Consider the following 22,180-nt stretch of genomic DNA (forward strand, 5'->3'; position numbering starts at 1 on the left):
CTATGCCAAATTCAAATAAAAATCTGTATCTGGGGGCCCATTGTCACAGGTTTCAGATGTCTGCCAGTTGTTTTGCAGCTCAACCAAATTATTCTCTCTCTGACCCTCTCACATGGTTTCATTTAAATCACTGGTCCAGGCCCAGGGTGGTACTGTTATCAGATATTTCACAAACAGCAGGAAACAGGAAGAGGAATGACAAAAGAAAAATGACTACGATCTTTTCTTTCATCTCATGACCCAGCTTTATCTGATGACCCTTTGGTGGGACCCGACCCCTCGCTGCGGGAACCACTGGACTAGTTTTATTCATGAGAACTAACAGTGTAATAATGTAAAACATAATATATCAGCAACAGGAACCAAGTACTTATATGTTTGTATCTTTAAGTAACATTTAGCTGATAATACTTGTATAGAATGATTTCTATCTGTGCTTGAGTATTTTTTTCATTGCTGTTATTTACGTAAAAGGGTCTGAGTACGTCCTCCACCTCTGATAAACACTGACAACTTGCCTGCAGGTTTAGAGACCTTAACTAGACTAACAGGTGGAGAAAATGAGAGGAAGAAATGCTGCGTCTGCCTGAGGCATGAGAAGAGAAACACTATGTGTGTGTGTGTGTGTGTGTGTGTGTGCATGCACCCACGTGTATGCTGGTTCACACAAAGGTAGTTAAACTGTCAAGTGAGGGTAATAGCCGTCAGAAGTCTCAGTGGCCTAAATACTGACTTGCACGCAAACTGATGAGATGCCATAATCAACGTGCTTAGCATGCATGACTAACTGAGAAGTGGAAGGATCAAAAAGACAACACCTGCAAGATTTTAACAACTCTGTGTGTGTGGTGTGTGTGTGTGTGTGTGTTGGTGTGTGTGTGGTGTGTGTGTGTGTGTGTGTGTGTGTGTGTGTGTTTACACTCAGTAGCCACACAAGAGACGAAAGAGTTTGTTGTTTTTTAAAAAAATGAAAATAAAACCCTACTCTATTCACAGAATGAAAGAAGTTGACATGCAGCCAAAGAAAAAACTATAACCTTAGAGTTCAGAGTCAACATGGCAACCTCGCATTCTTCCTCTGTCGACTTGCTGTTTCTGTAAGTTAACGACTCTCTGTCACAGGCTGCAGCACACAGAGGCTCACACAAGCGACGGCATCATAATCTACTGCCTGGAGTAACCTATTTGAGTCTATGTGAACTATATGTCATTTCAAACAGATCTGAGAAAGACCAGGTAAGTATGTGTCACAAGAGGTCTGATTTACAAGTTTCAGCAAAGGTGGATGTTTTATCGCCTCTGTAGATACAGGATGTGGGCAATAAAGGGCTTTGCAATACAACCTTTCCTCAGTGAAGAGGCATAAATATCATGCTCCAGAGGAACAGAATTTTCAGAAAGAGTAGTAAATACTCAAGCCCCTGCTGTTTTCTGTTAGGAAAACATGAAGCCTCCCGCTTAAAGATGAAACAGATCTTTCTAGACTTACACTTGTTGATTACAACTTGTGACTCCTCCTAAATAAAGCTGTTTTTTTCATCACAAGCTGCAGATGTGGCTTGGAGGTACATGCTCCAGCTTATAACCAGATCAACCAAGGAATTAGATTTTTTTTTCTGCTCCTTTGTGATCAGGTGTAATTTTCTAGTAATTCACATTAAAAAAAAAAAAGCCAAAGATTAATTTTCTAAACTTGTTAAGATTTATCTTCAGACATTTTTACAACCGAATAATGATGCATTGTATATTTCACATATAATTTTTCCACAGGTTTCTGGATAACGCTTATATCCCAATTTGACAAAACTACTGTGTTAGACAGAGGACAGACAATGTGGCAGAATAAAGACCCCACGAATCTAATGTTTGCACAGTTTCAGAAATGTTCAGAACATTTTCTAATGGACATTAAACCATAAACATTAACTGTAGGTTTTCTGTCTGAGCTCCTCCACTGTACGTAACAGCCAAAATAAACAGATGCAGCTGAGGAGACACAGCCTGTTTTATAGCAGAGCAGACCTCACCAGTAGTTTACTCCATGTCAGCTGTAACATTTTATTAGTTTGGCTACACAGAAATCCTCCTGGATTAGACACCCTAATACAATATCGATGTTACACACAAAACTGTAGCACAAAGCTTCCACAGAGCACGGTAAACGTAGAGCAGGTGTAAACTGGCTCACCTGTCGGATACAGTCCAGACTGCAATCCTGAGGAGTGAAAGCAGCGCCTGCGACATCATCTTGAGCCCAGAGAGGCTGACTGAGTGTCAAGAACTGGTACAAAACTAGAGCTGCCCTCCACATGCTGCTACAGCCAGCATGACATGTCCAATGACCTAAAACTCACGGACACACACACACACACATTTATATATATATATATATATATTATACAATTACACACTTCCTCACTGACCTGGACTTGTAAGAAGCCAGCAGTCGCAAAGTGAAACCTGTTGTGTCTTCAGCGCCATGTGAGTGACAGGAGCGAGGGAGGAGGGAGAAGGACGTTGAGGGGTGTGGTGTCTGTAGGCTAGGGTGGAGGTGCGGCCAGCGAGCTCACTGGACATGTTTTAACAGTTTCGAAGCCACACTGGATTCTTTTCGTGATTCGGGAGCAGGAGACAGTTTCCGCTTTCAAACACAACTAGGATATCAAAGAGAGCATATTCACATTCAACAGACACACACAGGAGTGTTGGTGCCAAATGCAGTAAAGCTTTAGTCATTAGTCCAGGTTCCTTTTATTAAGCACAGATGCTGCAATATGTTTTTTGAGCTATATACATATGGATGTGGGCTTGTTTTCACAGGAAACATTGCATTGTAATTCAAATCACTTTGGGGAAAAAACTAGTATTTCAAATACCAAGTAAAATCATGAATCAATAGTTTATCAAATCTTGATAAAAAGCACTAATGAACTATGGTGTAACAGTGTAAAATGAGATGGAAATTAACAACAAGAGTTTGCACAAGAGATTCCAGAAGAGGAGGGGAGAGCCGTTTCATCGAATCTGAAAAACAAAAAGAAAACAAAATGTGGGGTTACTCACACACATCATGACCAAAACTGCTATGTCGTAGCGTGCCCATGCAAGAGAGTTGGCATCTCCACCAGGACTCACTCCCTCAAAATGCAACACACACACACACACACACACACACACACACACACAGTTTCTTATCCAGTTCCCCCATGGAAATAAATACTTTTATCATTACTGCTTTGGGACATGAACACAGGTTTTGACTGAAGATTTATTTCATTGTAAAAAATACTAGAGTAGTTCTGTCAGGCATGTGCAGAAGTCCATGAGTGGTCCGGACCTGTCATGAGTCACAGACTCTCTGCAGGGCAAACCCTTATTTGACCTCACATCATAATGACTTCTGGAGTAAATATGACACCGAAATTTTATCAATATTACTTATTGCAAAATTAACATTGTGCTCAGCATATTATATATATATATATATATATATATACATATATATATTTAAAAAGAGATTTAAAGTCAAATTTCAGCACAGAAACTTTAGAGTAGAAGTTGGGAAAGTCTATGACTGTGCACTCAGCTGTCTCAGGTTCTTAATGCATCATCCTCTGTTACACCTGATGATGCAGCAACACCTTCTATCATATTATTATGCTAATATCACCAGGATTGTCACATGACCACCTCTCATATTAGTTATTTGTTCTTTTCACATCTAACTTCATGTTAAATCCTTCTCTCTTTACGAGTGTCGCAGTGCGGAGCTGCTCTGACGACACGTCTCTGGTCCTCCGTACTGACAATGCTACTGCTACATCGGCCTGCTGATTTCTGGCAGCGGGACTTCATGCTCCAAGTTGTGAACCTGCTGTTTTCACTCACGAACGTGAACCTGAAGCCGGGAGCTTTAGTCACGGACAACTCTGTGACCTGACAAATGGCAGTTCTCCTCTCTGATCAAGGATGGTAGAGGAGGCTTGACGAACACGGTCTCTCTTTCCAAATCATGAACATCAGTGGCTTCATGGCAGTTAATCATCCTCTGTTTCTGAACACCATTATTTATCTCTCCCGTGTATTCCCGCTCTTTTTTGCCTCAGGTCGTACACTCTGTGTTGCTTCACTAGTGTTTTTGGCCACACCTGGTTTGAAGAACCAGTAGACGTGGCCGTAATGGACACAATTAATTAGTTAATTAGTTAGTTGTGTTTCTGTCCACCTGCTGAATCTAAGTTCAAGTTGATCTCTCTTTGGCGGCTAAATGCTCCACTGTACATCTTAAGCTAAATTTATTACATTATTAATTGTTTCGTCAGTTTGTTTGTTCTGTTCTTGTTGTTGTCTGTTCTTAGACTGTACATCACAATCAATGCATTTCAGTATACATATAGTATTTTACTCTAATTTCATATCTGTAGTGTATTGTGGTTTTATGATAATGTAAAACGACTATTTTAATTACACTGCACATGTAAAAGCCCCACTAGTGGCAAGAGTTGAAAATTAGCAATAGCTATAAACGCTTTGTATTGGAACTGTGTTAAATTGCGTTGTCCCTTTTAAATAAAATCAATAAACTAAACTAAACTAAGCTGGTTTATCAGATTCTTTAAAAACAGCTGCCTCCTACTGAGAAAAGAGTCGATTTACCATGAAAATCAAATTAAAATGGAAAAAACAGTGTTTTAGCAGACTGATCAGGTTTGAGATTAGATGGGACCTTGAACGTTCCCTTCAGGGAAATGAAGTAATTTACTGCTGAAAATGAAGCGTGTTGACATTTAGCAAAAAAAAAAAAGATTCTCACTGTGTATTTGTCCCATTTCTTCTCAGGGTCGTATGGCTCCCAGCGACTGGCAGGGAAGATGTGCTTGTTCTTCTCGTACCAGCTCCTCAGCACCACTTTACCTGCGTGAGACTTCAGGCGAAAACAGCACAACTCAGTTACTTTTCACGTGACTTTTAAATGCAGGAAAAGTCCAGGTCGGACTCATCTTTATGGGCAGAGCCCATCATTGGTAGCCCAGGTGTTTCACATCTGTATCTTGAATTGTAGTGCTCAGTGAGTTTTAAAATAATAACTGCCCGTGTAAATTATGAGGGAGAGGGCTCATGTTTGAAGAATTTAGTCAGAATAAAGATGCAAGCAAGAAAGTGTCTGCCATAGTGAAGAACATGAAATACGACTTTGCACAGAGGGAGGCACAAATAAAATAAATAAATACATGACTCTGGGCGTTGACTTGTTCTACTTTGCCCAGTGGCATGAGAAGTTGGCTTCACAGTCACATCAGCTACAGCTGCATTTTGAATATGAATCGTAGAAATCAGTTTTGCAAGAAAATTACATGAAAAAAATCTTATATTTTGTTCCTTGTATCATGTTTCAGCCCATCATGAAATATAAGAAGCCAAATTAACCAACGGATCCTAGAATTTCATCCGACAATGTCACTGAACAGAGAGTAACAGAAATGTTGAACATTTTTAAACTTAAACTGGACAGCTGTGGATTAGTTTCCTCTGGTTCATTGTGGTTTTTTTCAACACAAATCAAAAGAAATCTATTGGTCATCTCAGTTTCTTTTAGCTTCATGGTTGACATTGGTTCATTGTTCACTTTCTCATGATCTCTTTATCCACCTCACCTCATCTTTCTCTACAGTGGCGTCGTTCACGAGTCGAATGTCATCGTGGACGTCAAAGCTGAACAGCGGACCTGTGGGAAAAAGATAAACTGAGTGAAAAAGCAGGAAACACAACAGGAAAGAACTACACATTGTTCCATATGTTGTGCAGAAAACCGTGCCTTTTCACTTCTAAAAACAAATCACGAGACACCATCTCTCCGGTCTGGATGCTGGTGGAGTTCACTTACCAGATTTGCCTCTGGCTTTGGTCACGATGAAGTCGTAAAAACTGTGGTGCTAAATGAGACAAAATGAGAAGGTACGAAGATATTTAAAGACTGAAAAACACCATTTAAAAGGATGATCTCACAAAATATTTTCTTTATTGCCTCATGTCTGGTTCAGTAATTAGTGCTGTTACAACTTTATTGGACTAAAGTGTGAAATCTACCAGTGCAGCCAGAAAGTGCATCTAGAAATGTGTCTTTATGACTGCTGGATCATGAAAAGGTGCAGAATCTGCTGGAACACATGAATGCTATAAGAGGTGAAATGAAGCCAATCAAAACACAGTGAAGCAACAGTGAAGCAACAGTGAAGCAACGGTTCAGCTTCGGTTCAGGTCTCAGTCATTGACAGTCATTAAACACAGACAGGAACTTACATGTGGGATTATCAGATCCTCTTTGATGTACATCAGCTGCTCCACTCCAGCAGACCTGCACAGAGGAGACATGCAGTCCAGTCAACATAAAGTGTAACATTATGTGATGGTCCATTCCAGATGAAAGACGGACCCATTTCTCTAGTTTTGAGGGATTTGGTAACTATGGCAACTCCTAGCTGTAGTAAGACAGACGGCAAATGTTTAACTTCATCATAGCAAAGTTTAAAACTGGACGGGCTGTGAAGAACCAGTAAAACATTTCTTTCTGAGCCCGGCTTTGTGCACAGCGAAGGTGCCGTGTTGAAACAGCAACGGGCCAAACACAAAGTGTTGACATACAGTTAAAGGCGGAACAGAGCTACTCAACCTTTTTGAGCCCCAACAGCTTTATTTACCTACCTATGAATCCTCACAGATTATGGTCTTACACCACATTAATACCAACAGTAGTAGAATATGAAAAATGCGAGAGGGGGGCAATGATCAAGGCTCTGGGCTGGCCGACACAAACAGACATACAACTAGAATTACCGCCTCGTGGCTGTATCCCTCCCCCACTCAGACTGCTTCCAGATTACATCCCTGTTTATCCAGAGTCATAAAATATGACTATTACCATTTGTGTGAACTTTTGTCGTAATTTCTGTGTGAAGTCTTGAGTAATAGCTACCTTGACCTTTGACCTTTGACCTTTGACCACCAAAGTCTAACCAGTTCATCCTCGAGTCCTAGTGAATGTTTGCGCCAAATCTGAAGACGTTCCGTCAGGGTGTTACTGAGATATCGGCTTTGTCTGTCGCCGGCGCGGAGGCGTAAAAATGCAGGGGATTTTTTCAGCAAGGTGCACGGTGTATTACAACCCTGTTCTACCCTGCAATCACTGCAATAAAAAAATTAAGAAATCTGCTAGAAAAACTTTCTGTAGTTGTAATGTCCTGTCTCCTGTCCCAGTGCTATGAGCCGCTGGGCGGTCTTCTGAGATTAAAAAACATATAAAACAAGCTCATCTTTAAAAGCACACTCGTTAAGTGATATTTAATCTTAGCATGAAATTAAATCCTGCTTTTATTTGGCAAAACAGAAGAATGAAAAGATTTATTTATTAGCCTCATAAATTTCCCTTTGGATTTTCATTTTTACATTTTATCATGTCAATGATGGTGTACAATGGTACATTCTTAGAAAAACTAGTTTTCAGCAAAACAAGATTTTACTCTTAGCACCTGGTGATTAGCTGCCTCAGGCTAAGTTTTCATTCATTTTAAATTGGTTTTGAGCTTCCTGGAAACATGGCCCATGCAAACCTTTAAGACAAAGACTGTTTCCTGTCAATGTGGATATGACTACTTCCAGAGGCACTTATTAGTAACTTGTTAGTCCTGCTCCAATTGTTCTGGATTAGCCTCATAAATTTCCCTCTTTATTTCATGTCACTGCCAGTTACATTCTTAGAAAAGATGCTTTCCACAATAAAAGGGGAGAGTGCAACTAAGGACAACTGGAAAACAGTCTGATGGAAATCAGGAGCTAACCAATCTGTCTGACCTGTCACGTTACAGTTTCTGAGTCTTACGCACGTTGGAAACAGATAAAAGAAAATGCAAAGAAAAAGCCAAATGAACTGGAGAGCCAGCTGGTTCACAGTTGGCTTTCCAGTTCATCCCATGTGTTGGATGGGGTTCAGGTCTGGGCTCTGTGACAGTAACAGTCTGTTTGGTAACAGAGGAAATTGCAGAAGGATGACGACCTATCATTATCATGGCTTTGACTCATTCATTCATTCATTAATGGTGTTAGTACATGTTGAGTTGACACTCTTTGCCTCACCTGAGCTCACTGAAGTCCTTCCTGAGGACCTCCAGGGCCCTCTGCAGGAAGTTCTGGATGGTATTACCCTTCTTCATCTGCAAAGAGGGATTATGGGAATGTGTAATGTTATGTCTCTATAGATTCGGCCCTGTTATCAAAACTCTAAGGAAGGTGACTTGCCACATCCCCATGAATTAGTGTTGAAGCTCATCATGCTTTACCTTGACAGTCTTACGATGTCCAGAACCATCCCAGTAGCTGAATGTAATCTCAATCTCCTCGCCTGGGGACAAAGACACACCATTATTACACTGAGAGTGAGTGTGTTCATGTTTGTACTCACAGCCGTGAATAGACAGGGAAGTGAGGAAACCTCCAAAGCTGAGACATTAGTCAGATATGGGACATTATCATCTGAATATTTGCTTGTGATTATATTTAAAACATAGATACAATGCTGAATTTTAATATCCCATGTTGTATTAAGGTAGATTTCCATGTCTTTTTTGTTTATAAAACAGGTGTGTGTGTGTGTGTGTGTGTGTGTGTGTGTGTGTGTGTTTGGATGTCCTGACACTCACTCTTAATCTTCTCCTGTTTGAGCTCCCACTCCTGCCTGAGTTCCTCTCTGAGACGATTCTCTTCCTCCTGAACACACAAATAAGTGCAGTGAAAAGATCAGTTTATATCAGAGGACCATGTTACACTTGCATGAAATTAAAGATTGGACTCAAAACAAATCAGCTGTCACAGTATGAAAATAAAAAATATACTAGTGTATTTACTGTATGAGTGAAAATTCCCCCCCACACAAGCAGCACATGGGTAAAGTTATGTTGACCTAACTTAGAGCTATAAACGCCACTGGTCTTTATAGTTTTTATTTACAATGAGATGACACACACAGAGCAAAACGCATCCTGAGCAACTCGTAAAGCATAGATTATAATAACCAAGTAGGATTTGTATCTCTGAAAAAGTCTCAAACAAGTGCGATTCCCATTGACCTCACCTCTCTGTCTCGATCGGGAAGGAAACTTGTGTCCACATCTGGGTTCTTCCCCAGTTTCTTCTTAGCTGGAACATCTGTGAGACAAAAAACACACTACCATCTATCACACACTCCACAAATCAACACATTTTGTTTTGTTTGTTTCATCTGCACAAAACCCAACAAGTTGTGACTTGCAGCATAGCATGGGGTATGTCCAGGCCTCCACTAGACTCTCACGGTGACTTCATTTTTAACATAAAGACAAGTGGCATCAGCCTTCTCATCTAACTTAAATAAACGTATTTACCCAAAATAACAAACTATTCCTTTCAGATCAAAGCAGTGCCTTAGAACATTCATATGGAGCCGCAACAAATGAACCAAAGCAGACACACACAGAGCATCAAATGAAAACAGCTTATTCTCAGTCCTGTTCTGCTTCTAATATCATCAGTACTCACAGTCCTGCTCTTCTTCCTCATTCTCCTCTTCTTCATCTTCTTCATCTTCAGGATTAAAGGACAAACTAGCTATTTTCCTCTTTTGTTCCTCTTTTCTCTTCTTCTCTTTCTGCTTCTCTAGTTTGCTGTAAAGAGAAGAACACACACAATGAACTACCACAATATGTTTTTAATAAACAGTTTTAGTTGAGTTTCCTGGAAACACTGTTTTTGATATACAAACCCTTACGACAAAGGTTGCTCCCCGTTGTGATTGCTTCCCAAGGCAAAAAAACACTCATCAATCCTGCTCCGATTATACTGGATAAGCCACATAAATTTCCATTTGGATTTTATTTTGAATTTTTTTTCATGTTGCAGCTTGTTACATTCTTTCATTCTTACATCCACAATAAAAAACGCGCAAGTGCAACTAAGGACAACTTGAAAACAGCCTGCTGGAAATCAGGAGTTGACCAAATTGAGTCACTGAGTTACTGATCCATCAGCAATGTGGAAACAGATAAAAGAAACGTCTTTGAATACATTCAATTTCCTTCTCAGTCTAGAAAAGGCTGAGTGTGAGACTCTTGCAATTGACCCTTTTCACACACTCTCACGCCACAACTCTTACAGTATTACAGTAGTAATGAAAATATTTTAAAATTAGCTAGCTGGTTAGCATGCTAACTTCAGTAGAAGAAAATATGTGATATAAACGACAGCTCTTGGTGAGTAAAAGTTAAAAAAAAAATGAAGTTTGATGCTGAACTCACAACATTTCTCCTGGACTGGTAAGTAACAGCTAACGCAAACACACACACACACACACACACACACACACACACTCACAGCCAGACCAGAGACACTGCCCAGCACGCAAACACACACACACATAACTACTCAGCGCTGTGTCAGCAGCCACGGTCTATTTCCTCTAATGGAGAGAGCGTCTTCCACTCTCACACACCAACACACACCGACACACACCGACACACACTGACACACACCGACACACACCTGAGCATAAACACACAAGCTTCATGACGAGAAGTGGACTGGACAGCAGTCTGATGCTAATGAGACTGAACATACATGCAGCTACACACTGGGCATTTCTCTGTCATCTGAATTAAAGCTGGAAGGTGACTGAGACAGAGACTGCAGTCTGCAAGTCTGAATACTGATATGTGATACACATGTTGATCATGCTTGTTAATGTGTAATTTCTTTAATAGTGTTTATCCATGTTTTTGAGGGGAATGTGCATTCTTGCATTGATTTGATTGATTGTCTATGTGTGTGTGTATGTATGTGTGTGTGTGTGTGTGTTAAAGAGACACTAAGCTAAGACTCCATGCACTTTGTTGAACATGGTTTCACCTCAGTTGTTGAATTCCGTGAACTGACACCACAGTGCAGTGAATGAATATATGATTTCCACTTTTTGCCTTTTTAGGGGGATTTTTCTTTAGCACTTGCACAGATATCATGATGTAGATGATTGTTTTGTAATGTATCAAGTATTGCAGAATCGCTGTATAGTGATACCATCATCATCATAGGGACTGTATCAGGATCGTATTGTATTGTGAGTTGTGATTCCCTCGCTGTGAATACTGTAAAGCAGCCTCGTCCAAACCATGAAAAACAAGAGCACAGCCCTTTCAACATGTCTCTTTAAGAGATAAACAGCAAGGCTTGTGGTTGAATTTTCCCCCAATAATTTTTGCATTGCTAGGAGCAGCAACGAATTGTTTTGTCTCTGCTCCCAGAAGAATAAAATGATTTTCACAGGTGTGGAACTTCAACAAAACAGCTGACAAGCGCTGCCACCCTCAGAGACATGTGCTCTACATCAACAACCAAAACCCATTGAGTGACAGAGAGCAAGACATGTTGAGCTACTCACAGCTGGAGTTCCTTGGACTGCTCCTTCTTGGCCAGCTGTTTCTCTCTCTCCTTCACCAGCGCCTCCTGTTTGGCCTTCATGTCATTCAGTGTCACCAGACCTGATCAAAAGATAAAATACATAAAAGTGATTAAACAAGAGTAATATGGATATATGCACATAAAAAAAAACTAACAAATTATGTTAAATTCACAAGACACATTTGTTTTCTTTATTTTCATACTAACACTGCATGTTGCTTTCTTTTAAGTGCAGTTAACTCAACCATATCATATGTTAAACTGTTTGGATCACATTGTGTTTCAATACCTATAATAATGAGGATTTATGTGCCACAACAGCAAAGATACTCACCAACTGTGCTGGACTTGAGCTCAGCCTCTACAGCATCATAGTGAGCTGAGAATTTCTTATCAATGTTAGACTTGACCATGTTGTCCTGTGAGAAAACAGCAGAGAGCAGGAATAAAGTAGAGGCACTGTGACTGACAGGAGAATGCCTACAAGAGATGGGAGCTTTATTTCACAGGTTATCACTCTGCTATTATCAGTAACGGTGGCCCCTTCACTGACCCGGCAGCTCGCGGGTCCTGGGGCCTCTACATATTATAACGGTTAATTATATTTCACAAAAGACAGGGGGCTGTATTAGCGCGTGGTAACACAAAGTGACCGATAAACACGTTATGATTTAAGGTACAAAAAAAAGTTAGGAACCTCTGCGATCTTCTGCTTCAGCTGTTCGAGCTGTTCCCTTTCTTTCTCTCGTTTCTTCATGAGCTGCATGGCTCTTCCAGCCTCGCTGGCTGCTCCTTTGTACTGCGCCATGACACCTTCTTCGTTTCTGACACTCGCTAAGAAGAAACGTTAAAACAGAAACAACGGAAAGTCGAGTTCAACACTAAAATAACACACAGAGATTTCCAGATCCGTGAAGGTAGATCTCCCAGCACGTCACAACAAGAAAAATGGCGACGACGAATTGCATGCTGGGTAGTTACTACGCATGTATATATATGATGCCTTCAAGTACCTCAGGACACCACGGAATTATGAGCACACAGACCAGCGACCGCACAGGCAATGCATTGATGTAAAATTAGGTATATTTTCTTCACTCAAATCATCAAAATGCAACAGAGAGAAAGCCATAGAATCTATTAGTGTAACATTAACAATTATTTTCCTCATTAGATATTCAGTAATCGATTAATTAATCTTTTTTTTTTTTAAACAATTAATCAATTTGTAGTATTTATTTATTTATTTATTTTAACTTTGTTTATTGGGGTTGGGGAAAAAAACAGTTTGTTGTGTCATCAGAATATTAACAAAAAGTACAAAAATTTATACGTAGTTCCTTAATAAAGACATTATAAAAAACAATGGCAATTATCAAATTGTTAAACACCAAAAAATGGAAATAACACAACCATGAACAAACAGAAATGAAATTAAAGAAAAAAAAATTAAATTAAAAATTAAAATAAAATAAAAAGAAACAAAAACAAACCATCAGTCAGCAAATGGTAAAACATATCAGTTACAGACATTTACAATTATTGGTCTTTAAAATGTTAGAAAACAGGGGGAAAAAAACACCTTTACAGTTTCCAAACAGTATTTTGCATCATGTGTTTGAAATTGATTAACTAATTACCAGAATTGTACATTTCTGCTGGACTTAGCTCTGGCATTTAGTACTGACTGATTGACTGATTCAACTTTTTTTCTAGACTATGTTTGCATACTCTGTTTGGTAAAACAAAACAAACATGCTCAAGGATTTGTTTGATATTAATTTTATTGATACAGTTTTAAACAGAATTACCTCTGAGGTCAGTGTAAAATGAAAGGCAATAATGATAATATTTTTTAGGAATTGGCTTTACATGTAGAAAACATATCAAATAGCAGTAACATTACCAGGTTGCAGAACTGTGCCAATTTAATAACAAAAAAACAAAAAATTAAATTAAATTCTCTCACTCTCTCTCAATCACTCAGTCACTCACTTATTCAGTATCACTGTGTCTCACACGCCTACAGCCTCTTTGTCCCTCATTTGATGCCAGTCCTTGTTAGACAGTGAAAGGGCGATTTGGCTGCAGCAGAGTGCGACAGACATACAAAAGGGAGAGATAACCACGTTCACAGCACACATACACAGGGACCGCAGGCATGGAAGGAAGGTGTTGCTCAGCTGTATGCAAGGCACCACAAACCTAGAGAGAGAGAAAAGGAGATTCAAATGGCTGTGTCAAACTCTCTCTCTGTCAGGACAGATGCATCAGAGGAGAAGCGACAGAAAGAGATCGATTGAGATGTAATTTGTAAATGGTTAAGGATGTAACTCATAGTGAAGACCCTGTCGCCTGAGGTCAGGTGTGTGTGATGTTTATAGACCAATGTTCCACCTTTTAAATCATAAATCCCGGAGTAAGGTAACCACAGTTGCCACTCTAATGCATGCTCAAATTCTCAACAGGATGTTGCTTTCTATATTGTGTGGTAATATGACAAGTGATGGCAGTACCTTTGTGTGTTTTTAACAGTGTGACAAATGGATATTTAATCATTTTACTGTTCCCCATAAAAAAAATAAAAAAAAAACAAGTTGTCATTTAACTTATCCAAAACAATCTTCCCAACAGTTTCTCTCCTGTCACTTGGCAGAAAAGTTTATTTTTCTTTGCTCTCATCTGATTGTATCAGTAACAACCAGTTTGGTTTCCTTGATCATTCAGATAAGATCAAAGGACCAGCTTTACTACGGTTTTTGAAAGAGGAGGGATAAAGCATTAAATCTCACAGGAACATGATGGAGCGCTGCTCAGGAGAAATAGAGGAATAGAGAATAAAAGAATGAGTTGAAGGAATAGCTTGGTGTGGTTGGCAGATTGTGTTACCTTTGAACAGATTACTTCTTTCCAGTCTTTCTGCTAAACTAAGCTAAGCTAATCTCTCTCCCGGCTACGGTTTCATATTTAGCGAACAGAAATCAGAGTGGTATCAATCTTCTCATGTAACTCTTTGCAAGCAGAGGGAGAAAATGCATTTCCCAATACGTCAAACTATTCTTTTAACCAAAAAAGTCAAAAAATAGTGAATGAAAGAGAATCTTATTTTGAGTCATTTCAAGTATGACACTTTTACGTAAGGAAGGAATGTATCGTCTTCCCAACCACCTTGACTGTTGTTCAAGCAGAACGATCAGTTCAAAGATATCCCCTTTGATTCTGGGAAACTGGGGCGAGTTACGTTTATAAAATTTGATGACATTTTATTGACTGAGAGATTAATCAGCATAATGATATTAGACAGATTCATAATCGTTGATGATGGGTTGCAAGTGAACATTACTTAATTCTAAGTGGTCACAAGGCACCCATAAGTTAAGCTTAACTGCGGTTTCATAGTGTATCTTCTGTGGTAATGTGGTGAATGAGTCTCAGTAATGTTTCCGGCGTACCAGACGTGTAGACAAGCGAGAACGGCCAGGAAGATGCCACAGAGGAGAGCGAAGGGCACGGCGAACAGCAGGGTGAGGCAGCGGTACGTCCAGACGCGAGCACTCTCAAAGCCAGTGACACTGTAAATCCACACTTGGTCGATGCTCCGAGGTGTAGCAGGTTCTGCCAGCACGTCACTGACCTCCACCTACAGACAGGAAACAAGAGTCAAGTCAAATTAGTTTATTTACAGAGCAAAGTGCTGACTGAGGTGTTTGCAGCTTCAGGTGAGACAGGGATTACTGCCTGACTCTCACATAAAGAGAATTACAGTGGACATGAAATAAAGGCATATAAGAAAGTCTCCAGATCAGGGGCCTAAGAAAATCAACCACACTATTTGCAGGACTGATTGTGAGGACCTCTGTCATACTATCATTTAGCTGGAGAACAGTTTGGACCATGAAACATTTGGCACCATCAAGACAACTTAGAAGTGGCTGCATGTCATCAGCATTGCAAAGGGATGTTATATTTTCTAAATTTGATCAAATCTGAACTGAAGCTGATCTTTGCAACAGAAAAGAATGATCTAATCCAGGGCCCTGAATGCTGAGACGCAGGAGATGTCCAAAAAAAGTCTAGAGAAAGTGTGACCTGTGCTGGAAGAAGTCCTTCAATACAGAAAAGTAAAAGTCCATTACAACTTGAAGTCCTGCATTTAAAAGCGTATTTAAGAAAAACTGCCAGAGTAGCAAATTTATTATTTAGTAATTTGGTGATTTTGGTGATTTTTCTCTAATCTTTTCTCTGTAAGAAATATCGGATAATTTTACCTTACCTTGCTTCAGACAGTTATTTAAATGAATCCAACTGAGAGGTTTAGAGGGAATAAGACCCACAGCAACAAACATGTGAAACATAAGAAGCTCAAAGAGGACATCGCTTTCCTCTAAGACATTTGGTATTGTATTTTATAATGTTTCATATGATTTTTAATGTAAAATCTTACTGTAAAAAGTAACCACAGCTATCAGATAAAAGTATGGCAGTAAAATACAAGTACCTCAACACTGTACCTGAGTACATGTGCTTCATTAACTTACTATAATCCACCACAGGTAGGAAGCCATATGTTTCCCTCAGCAGAGCTGACTCAGTAATGTGGTGCATCCTGAGGTGTGACTGGAATTTCTCCTAAATATTCTTGTGATTTAAAATAAAATGGACAAGTTGTGAGAACACGACTTTGTCCAGGACTTTGAACACAACTCTGAGATTGACCGGTAGTGTTTAATTACAGTTGGATGAAGGAGGCTGCGATCAATGAAGAGTGCAAAAAGAGATCTATCAATGACAGAAGTTGGAGGTGTAGAAAAGTCAACTTCAGTAAAAGAATAAACTATTGACCTCAGAGGCAAAGATCATTTTGGTGAGACGAAATTGATTTTAAAACATTCAGTTTTGGCACACAATATAAGACCTGTAGGTGCTTGTTGATGCCGTAAGGGTCCCTGTTGACAGGATGGGTGGGTGTGGGTGTGGGTGTGGGTGTAGCGGGCGCTGTGGGAGGGCTCGGAGGTTTGGGCGCTGGAGTCGGGGCTTTGGAAGCAAACTCTGGAGGAGGAGGAGGAGTGTTCATCTGCTCTCCTCCTCCGTCATCTTCCTCGCTGTCGTCATCGATCTTACACTCCACAAGACAGTCGTCGCTCACCATCATCATCCTCACTGCAGGAAGGGAGCACATGCCAGTTCTCACATGCACAGGAACAGATGAACATAGACAGTCAAGTATATTGGGATACCTGCTCTCTGATCCTGCTTGTAACTTTAACATTTACACTGTAAAACCAGTGCACACTCGCACACACACATAACACACACTCCTGCAGCAGATTGCAGGCCCTGCAGAGTGTAACAGCGAGCTGAGCACTGGCTCCACCACCTGTTCTTTAGCCCCCAAAAAAGAAGCCATACCAAAATCTGTAAATAGCAGCTGGTAATTTTAAAATTACATTTCAAAAAATGAAACACACGGTGTAGTCATTCAGTGTTAGTGTTCTTTTACTATGATATTTTTTTCTACATGGACTATAGCAATAAGTTTGTTTAGCTGAATTGGAGATCCTGCCTTGGAGTTTTAAATATAGAAAAACAGCTGATTAAAAGACTTTAAATCAGTTTGCACGAATCAGTAAATATGAAACAGGTGCTGCGGGGTGACAAAATGTAGTTGCGATGCAGTTGAGAAATCATCGTAGCAGATCCACGACTGGGACAGGAACAGCAGAAATGATGAATCATGTTTGACTTACCTCACTTTAAAAGAGCTTTTTTAAATCCTGTATCAGTGACAGAGACACTTGCAGAGAGATGGGGCAGGGGAGTCCTGCAGAGAGTGCTAATCTAAAATGTCAATGAGATCAGTTCAACCACTTAATCACAATGTCCCTCAGAGCTGATCTGCCTCATAAGAATTCACACAGAGGCAGAAGTGCTAATGTGGCGGTACAGAGCGTCTTACTTGTTTGTGTGTGTGTGTGTGTGTGTGTGTGTGTGTGTGTGTGTGTGTGTGTATTGGGCTGCTTTGGAAGAGGTTATTTTCGGAGGAGGAGTGGATGGGTCTAAAAGATCTTGTTACAGCATTGGGGTCCTGTCTTAAAACAGAAACTCAGACAATGAACAACACACATACACACACACACACACACACACACACACACACACACACACACACACACACACATACCGGTAGTTCAGTTGACAAGTCTAAATTCATGACTCCTGAGTGCTGAATTGCAGTTGACACAGTGATGAGTCAGAGAACAGCAGTGGCGGATCTAGATGGTTGTACATGGGTTGGCAACAGGTTGCGGTATGGTAGCCTGGGGGGGGGCAGAGGGCCATCTTGTCTCTCTGTCTCCATCTGTCCCTCCATAGTTTCTGTCTCATCTTCCTCAGTCATCTCTCCTCTCTCCTCTGTCTCTCAGTTCTTCATCTCTTGAATGTATCAGTATGAAACATTAATGCTGCTGTACAATGACTTACAGCATAACAATCAATATGTAATATTATCAATTGGTGAAAATCTGATCTGTGTTTTACTGTATATGGTGGGAGCACGTTGTTAATAAGCTTCAATATAAAAATCAAATCAATAAACAGGAAGTGATCGTTCATGGTTTGTTGTGTGCAGACCTGTGTTCAGATCAGCAGAGTAAGGCCACTTCTAAATGTATTTATTTTCTTATATTTTCTTTTTCTTAAAACAATCAGTGTTGTGGCACTGACACCGCAGTTTTAAGGTTCTATATAGTTGCCACTAGATCTTAACCACAATGCATTCCTTGAGAATAAAGCGTCAGGATTAACGTTCCCTAAAGGTTCCTATCCTTTTTGGTTTATGACCCTTCAAAACAAAGCTATGTGTCTTTATGACCCCTTGGCCTTGACACAGGTTACATTGCAAGTTTTGAGCAGTTCAACCAAATAGTGATGTTCTCTTCTCAGACTGTTTCATTTGAAGAGGGATAACTTTCTATTATTTTGTGAGAAAGAAGCAAAGATGAGAGAAAAGACCCCTCAGAGGCTCCTGACTCACATGCTGAGGATCACATGACGACGCAGCCACTTTGGTTCAACACTGCAACAGTGCACTTGTTGATATCAATTAAGATCAGGACTCAATAAACGGCACAGGCTGTTCCAAGTCACATCTAGTGATGGACTGAAGTGTCTTGGTATGAACGCACCAGCTCTGAGAGATAACTGTTCACGTTCAGATTAACCCCCTTAAAATCCTCACCTTATCCAGTTTAGCCGTAGTAACATTCATGACTGAGTTGGTTTGCCTTTAACTTTAATCAAGCTCTGCAGATGGAGCCGCACTTTGCTCTGATTGTGCCAATTTGACAGTAATGTTTCTACTATTTATTGCCAATTTCAGTGCTGGACAGTTTACGGACTCAGTGACGACTGAATATTGCATTATTTTACTATTAGTTTTAGGACCTGACAAACTTTTAAGCAGTTAAAGTACACTGACAACCTCTTAATCATTCATCACTTTATTGTCTTTATTGTATTCATTTTTTTTTTTTTTTTACCACATATACAATTGGACACAGTAAATTTAGTGACATCATCAAACAGTGATCCAGAATAACAGGGTGTTTTTAATCATAGAAGAAGAATCAGTATTTAAAAAAATGATTCTGCTTCTATGTTTCCAATACTGAAACACAACAGAGGGGAGATGCCATACATAAAAACATTTCCAATGCTTTTGGAGTCAAAGGAATTGCACACCTCACTGCAAAAATCCTGAAACATACATTTGGATGGGACCTGTGGATGGTGCTAGATATATAGTCAGGGGGGCCAAAATGTGTGGATGAATGAGACAAGAGTTTCGATTGTGGCTCCGAAATGTCGCCGTTGCATTCACAGTTTAAACCAGAGGAAATCATTTAATCCTCTCTGATACGGGGGCCATTTTGGCTCTTGAGGCTAGGGCACAGTTTCCAGTTGAAGAGTAAGTCAACCAAAGCCCTGAGTGGAAAAAAAATCTCTTACTTATTCCTTCAAAGCCAAACCTGAGTTAGCCAGTCTCTAACTCTGCAAAAGCCCTGAGAGTTGGCCTGCGCATCAGGCCATGTGTCACATATTAAGGGGAATGTGTGTTTCATCTGTGTCTGTGTGCTAACACTGCATGCTGCTATTAAATACTGACCTCACTGCTTACAGTTTTCTCAGTAATCTATGGAGCCTCACAGTGTTCAGTATTAAATACATAAATAAATAAATATTAAATTAAAAAACACTAATAACTTGTGAAATAATTTAAGCCATTATTCAAACTGAACTCATTATTCTTCTCATTACAATATTTTTGATAGGAGTTCATTTTTATTTCATAATAGAAATATTTATTTCAAAATGAAAAGTCAGATTTTATTTTATAAACATATTTTCTTTAGTAACACTTTCATGCCACTTTTTATTGAATGCTACCATTTTTCATAACAGTTATGTTATCACCATGCTCTTACCTTTTAGCAAATCACATAAATCCCCGATCTTTGAGTTAGCAAGCTCAACAACTGCTATCAGTTAGCCAGTTAGCTTCTGTTACTTAGAGCAACGACGAAGTGAAAGTAATTCTGAAAAGAACAAAAAACTAGCTGCTACAGTAAATAAAAACAGTACAGACAGAGAAACGAACATCTCCCCCCATGTCTTAGTTTTTAAGCCTTATCTTAGCAAGGCTTCACATGCTACCTACCTTGCTTGCTAACTATCTTGGATTAATCCAAGTGAAGAACCATTGTTAATGGTAGCAGCTAAGATTAGCTGGTTAATCCAGAGTTACTTCTGCCACTTTTGTTTGCTAGATAGCTGAATAACATTGCTATCATAAGTTCTTTAGTTTGATGCTAATTAAAAAGCTAGCAATAGCTGTTAGCCGGCTAGATAGGTAGCATTAGCTAAAAGAGGTTTAGCTTCTGGGTTTGCGTACTGTGTTTATTTAAAGCAACATCCTCTGTTTATTTATAATGCTGTTGGTATTGTTACCCTAGCTAGCAAGTGCTAACTGGCTAAATTTGGTAGTAACAGTTGAGCTGGGGATGTATGAAGGTGACAACACCACTGTTATGAAAAGTGACATTATTAAACAAAATGTAACATGAAATAAAACTGTTATTGGGAAAAATTCCGGTATGAAATACAACCTGACATTTGAGAAAGGGCGTTTTAAAATACACATATTAGTAATTACATAAAAATGATATCCTATAAGATATTATTATGTAAATGAATGATGAGTTAAATTGGAACAATTTCCTTAGTTATTCAACAATTTTTGGTCAATATATATTTTACACAAGTTATTCATATGATTCTTCATTGTATAATGTCTTATTTATTTAATATTGAACACTTCAGGGTTCCATAAACATCTTTCTGGATCACATTTTTAAACATAATATGAAGAGTTTAAACCTATCAGGTCTTTTCAAGTGAAATAAAGGTGAAGAAGAATAAGATAATAAGATGTAAAGGCACTCCTAGACACAGGCCCCAGATCAGCTTTGTTATTTAAAATAAAGAAAACATCATAAGGAGAGCTGGTCTCAGACCTGCCACTAGGGGGCAGCATAAGTCTTTTGTTATTTTTGATGTAAGCATCATGGCGACCACTTCTAAAAGTCAATCTGGTGATATCACTGGTGATGTCACATCCCTGATTCTCCAAAAAATTGCAAAAGCCTGGAGAACAAAAAGAGACCAGAACATAAAAACCAGCTGGAAAACAGACACACTGGACGTACAGTAACACGGCACCGAGACTAGTGGCACTATGAGATGGCAGAGACGCAAATATTATACACGTGTCGAAAAAATAAATCAATATCTTCACCAAATGCATCATTGTCATCAGTGTAATCATCATCGTTATCGTTATCATTATCATTATCATTATCATTATCATCATCATCGTCGTTGAACAATAAATCAGTGATTCCAGTCATCCTCTCCTCTCTCTCAGTCCATCGGTCGGAAAAGGGCCCGTCCTCTGAGGCCGAATCCTACTTTTTTGGCAGCGGGGGCAGCTTGAGGAAGAGCAGAAGAGGAAGAGGAGGGAGCAGGGGGAGCAGGGGCAGCAGGGGTGGCGAGGGCGGACGCCTGGAGAGGAGGCTGCCGTGACAGGAGCTCCTTGAACACTGAGTTCATCTGACGGCTGATCATCTCCTGAGAGAGCAAGAGGAGGAACAGCAAACATCAAGGGAGAGACACGCGGAAGATAATTAAAATGTAAAGCCTGACCTAGATGACTCCTCCTGACTGAACCTGACCTGATGTTCAGGTGTGTTCTGAAATCAGTGCACTCATCTACACGTATTAAACTGTTTTACAATTGCGTTAGCTCATTTTTCAGGATAATGTTTTAATGTGCAAAGAGCCAAACTGACTTGCTAAATCTTCACTTTTAAACACAGATTGCGAAACTTGCAGAAAAAGCGAAAAACACTGAATCACAATCAGTTTTTACAACATAGACTCTTCATATTACAACATATTTCACTGCTTAAAATACAGATCACTGAATCAATGCATTTCAATGTGTTTGTAAGCAGCTCTCCTTTTTTTAACGTCGTCACCAAGATAAGCAGCTTTGTATTTGGATTATCACTTCTCAACCTTTTTTTTTTATTAGTGTTAATATGTTGCAATGTATTAAGTGTCTGTAACAGTAGTGCAAATGTTT

At 39.6% G+C, this 22,180-nt stretch overlaps 3 protein-coding genes across 5 annotated transcripts in view; all 3 read right to left on the bottom strand.

Moving 5' to 3' along the window:
* Nucleotides 1–2,974: 2,974 nt before the first annotated feature.
* Nucleotides 2,975–12,435, bottom strand: fam50a (family with sequence similarity 50 member A). The gene is made up of 13 exons (XM_022757576.1): nt 12,176–12,435; nt 11,813–11,897; nt 11,459–11,558; nt 9,568–9,692; nt 9,125–9,198; nt 8,694–8,760; nt 8,334–8,395; nt 8,131–8,207; nt 6,301–6,355; nt 5,885–5,933; nt 5,655–5,725; nt 4,814–4,924; nt 2,975–3,024 (listed from the first exon to the last, which is right to left on the bottom strand). Exons 1-13 carry the CDS (start codon nt 12,284–12,286, stop codon nt 3,016–3,018), a joined length of 996 nt encoding a protein of 331 aa, XP_022613297.1. The 5' UTR covers nt 12,287–12,435; the 3' UTR covers nt 2,975–3,015.
* Nucleotides 12,436–13,493: 1,058 nt separating this feature from the next.
* LOC111230734 (caveolin-2-like) lies at nt 13,494–16,627 on the bottom strand. The gene is made up of 3 exons (XM_022757564.1): nt 16,394–16,627; nt 14,931–15,118; nt 13,494–13,683 (listed from the first exon to the last, which is right to left on the bottom strand). The coding sequence occupies exons 1-3, from the start codon at nt 16,625–16,627 to the stop codon at nt 13,494–13,496; spliced, it is 612 nt and encodes a 203-aa protein (XP_022613285.1).
* A 2,438-nt stretch (nt 16,628–19,065) lies between these two features.
* LOC111230717 (SLIT-ROBO Rho GTPase-activating protein 3-like) overlaps nt 19,066–22,180 on the bottom strand; it is a 33,767-nt gene continuing 30,652 nt past the window's right edge. For all 3 annotated transcript variants that reach the window (XM_022757543.1, XM_022757544.1, XM_022757542.1), the window contains exon 24: nt 19,066–21,663. In XM_022757543.1, the coding sequence (XP_022613264.1) occupies nt 21,457–21,663 (207 nt within the window). In that variant the 3' untranslated portion in view covers nt 19,066–21,456. The remainder of the gene's footprint in view (nt 21,664–22,180) is intronic.

The sequence above is a fragment of the Seriola dumerili genome, unplaced genomic scaffold, assembly GCF_002260705.1.
Source record: "Seriola dumerili isolate Sdu_G_001 unplaced genomic scaffold, Sdu_1.0 BDQW01000283.1, whole genome shotgun sequence".
Lineage (NCBI taxonomy): Eukaryota > Metazoa > Chordata > Actinopteri > Carangiformes > Carangidae > Seriola > Seriola dumerili.

Bases quoted from the DNA above. Each gene is read 5' to 3' on its own strand.
- fam50a (XM_022757576.1), bottom strand. From the start codon at position 12,286: ATGGCGCAGTACAAAGGAGCAGCCAGCGAGGCTGGAAGAGCCATGCAG. The intron at 9,693-11,458 runs GTGAGTAGCTCA...TTCTCTTTACAG, and splicing joins CAGTCCAAGGAACTCCAGCT to CAAACTAGAGAAGCAGAAAG. The intron at 6,356-8,130 runs GTGAGGCAAAGA...TCCTCTGTGCAG, and splicing joins AAGGACTTCAGTGAGCTCAG to GTCTGCTGGAGTGGAGCAGC.
- LOC111230734 (XM_022757564.1), bottom strand. From the start codon at position 16,627: ATGGTGAGCGACGACTGTCTTGTGGAGTGTAAGATCGATGACGACAGC. The intron at 15,119-16,393 runs GTCTTATATTGT...TCCTGTCTGTAG, and splicing joins GCATCAACAAGCACCTACAG to GTGGAGGTCAGTGACGTGCT. The intron at 13,684-14,930 runs GTACGCCGGAAA...CTCTCTCTCTAG, and splicing joins CTCGCTTGTCTACACGTCTG to GTTTGTGGTGCCTTGCATAC.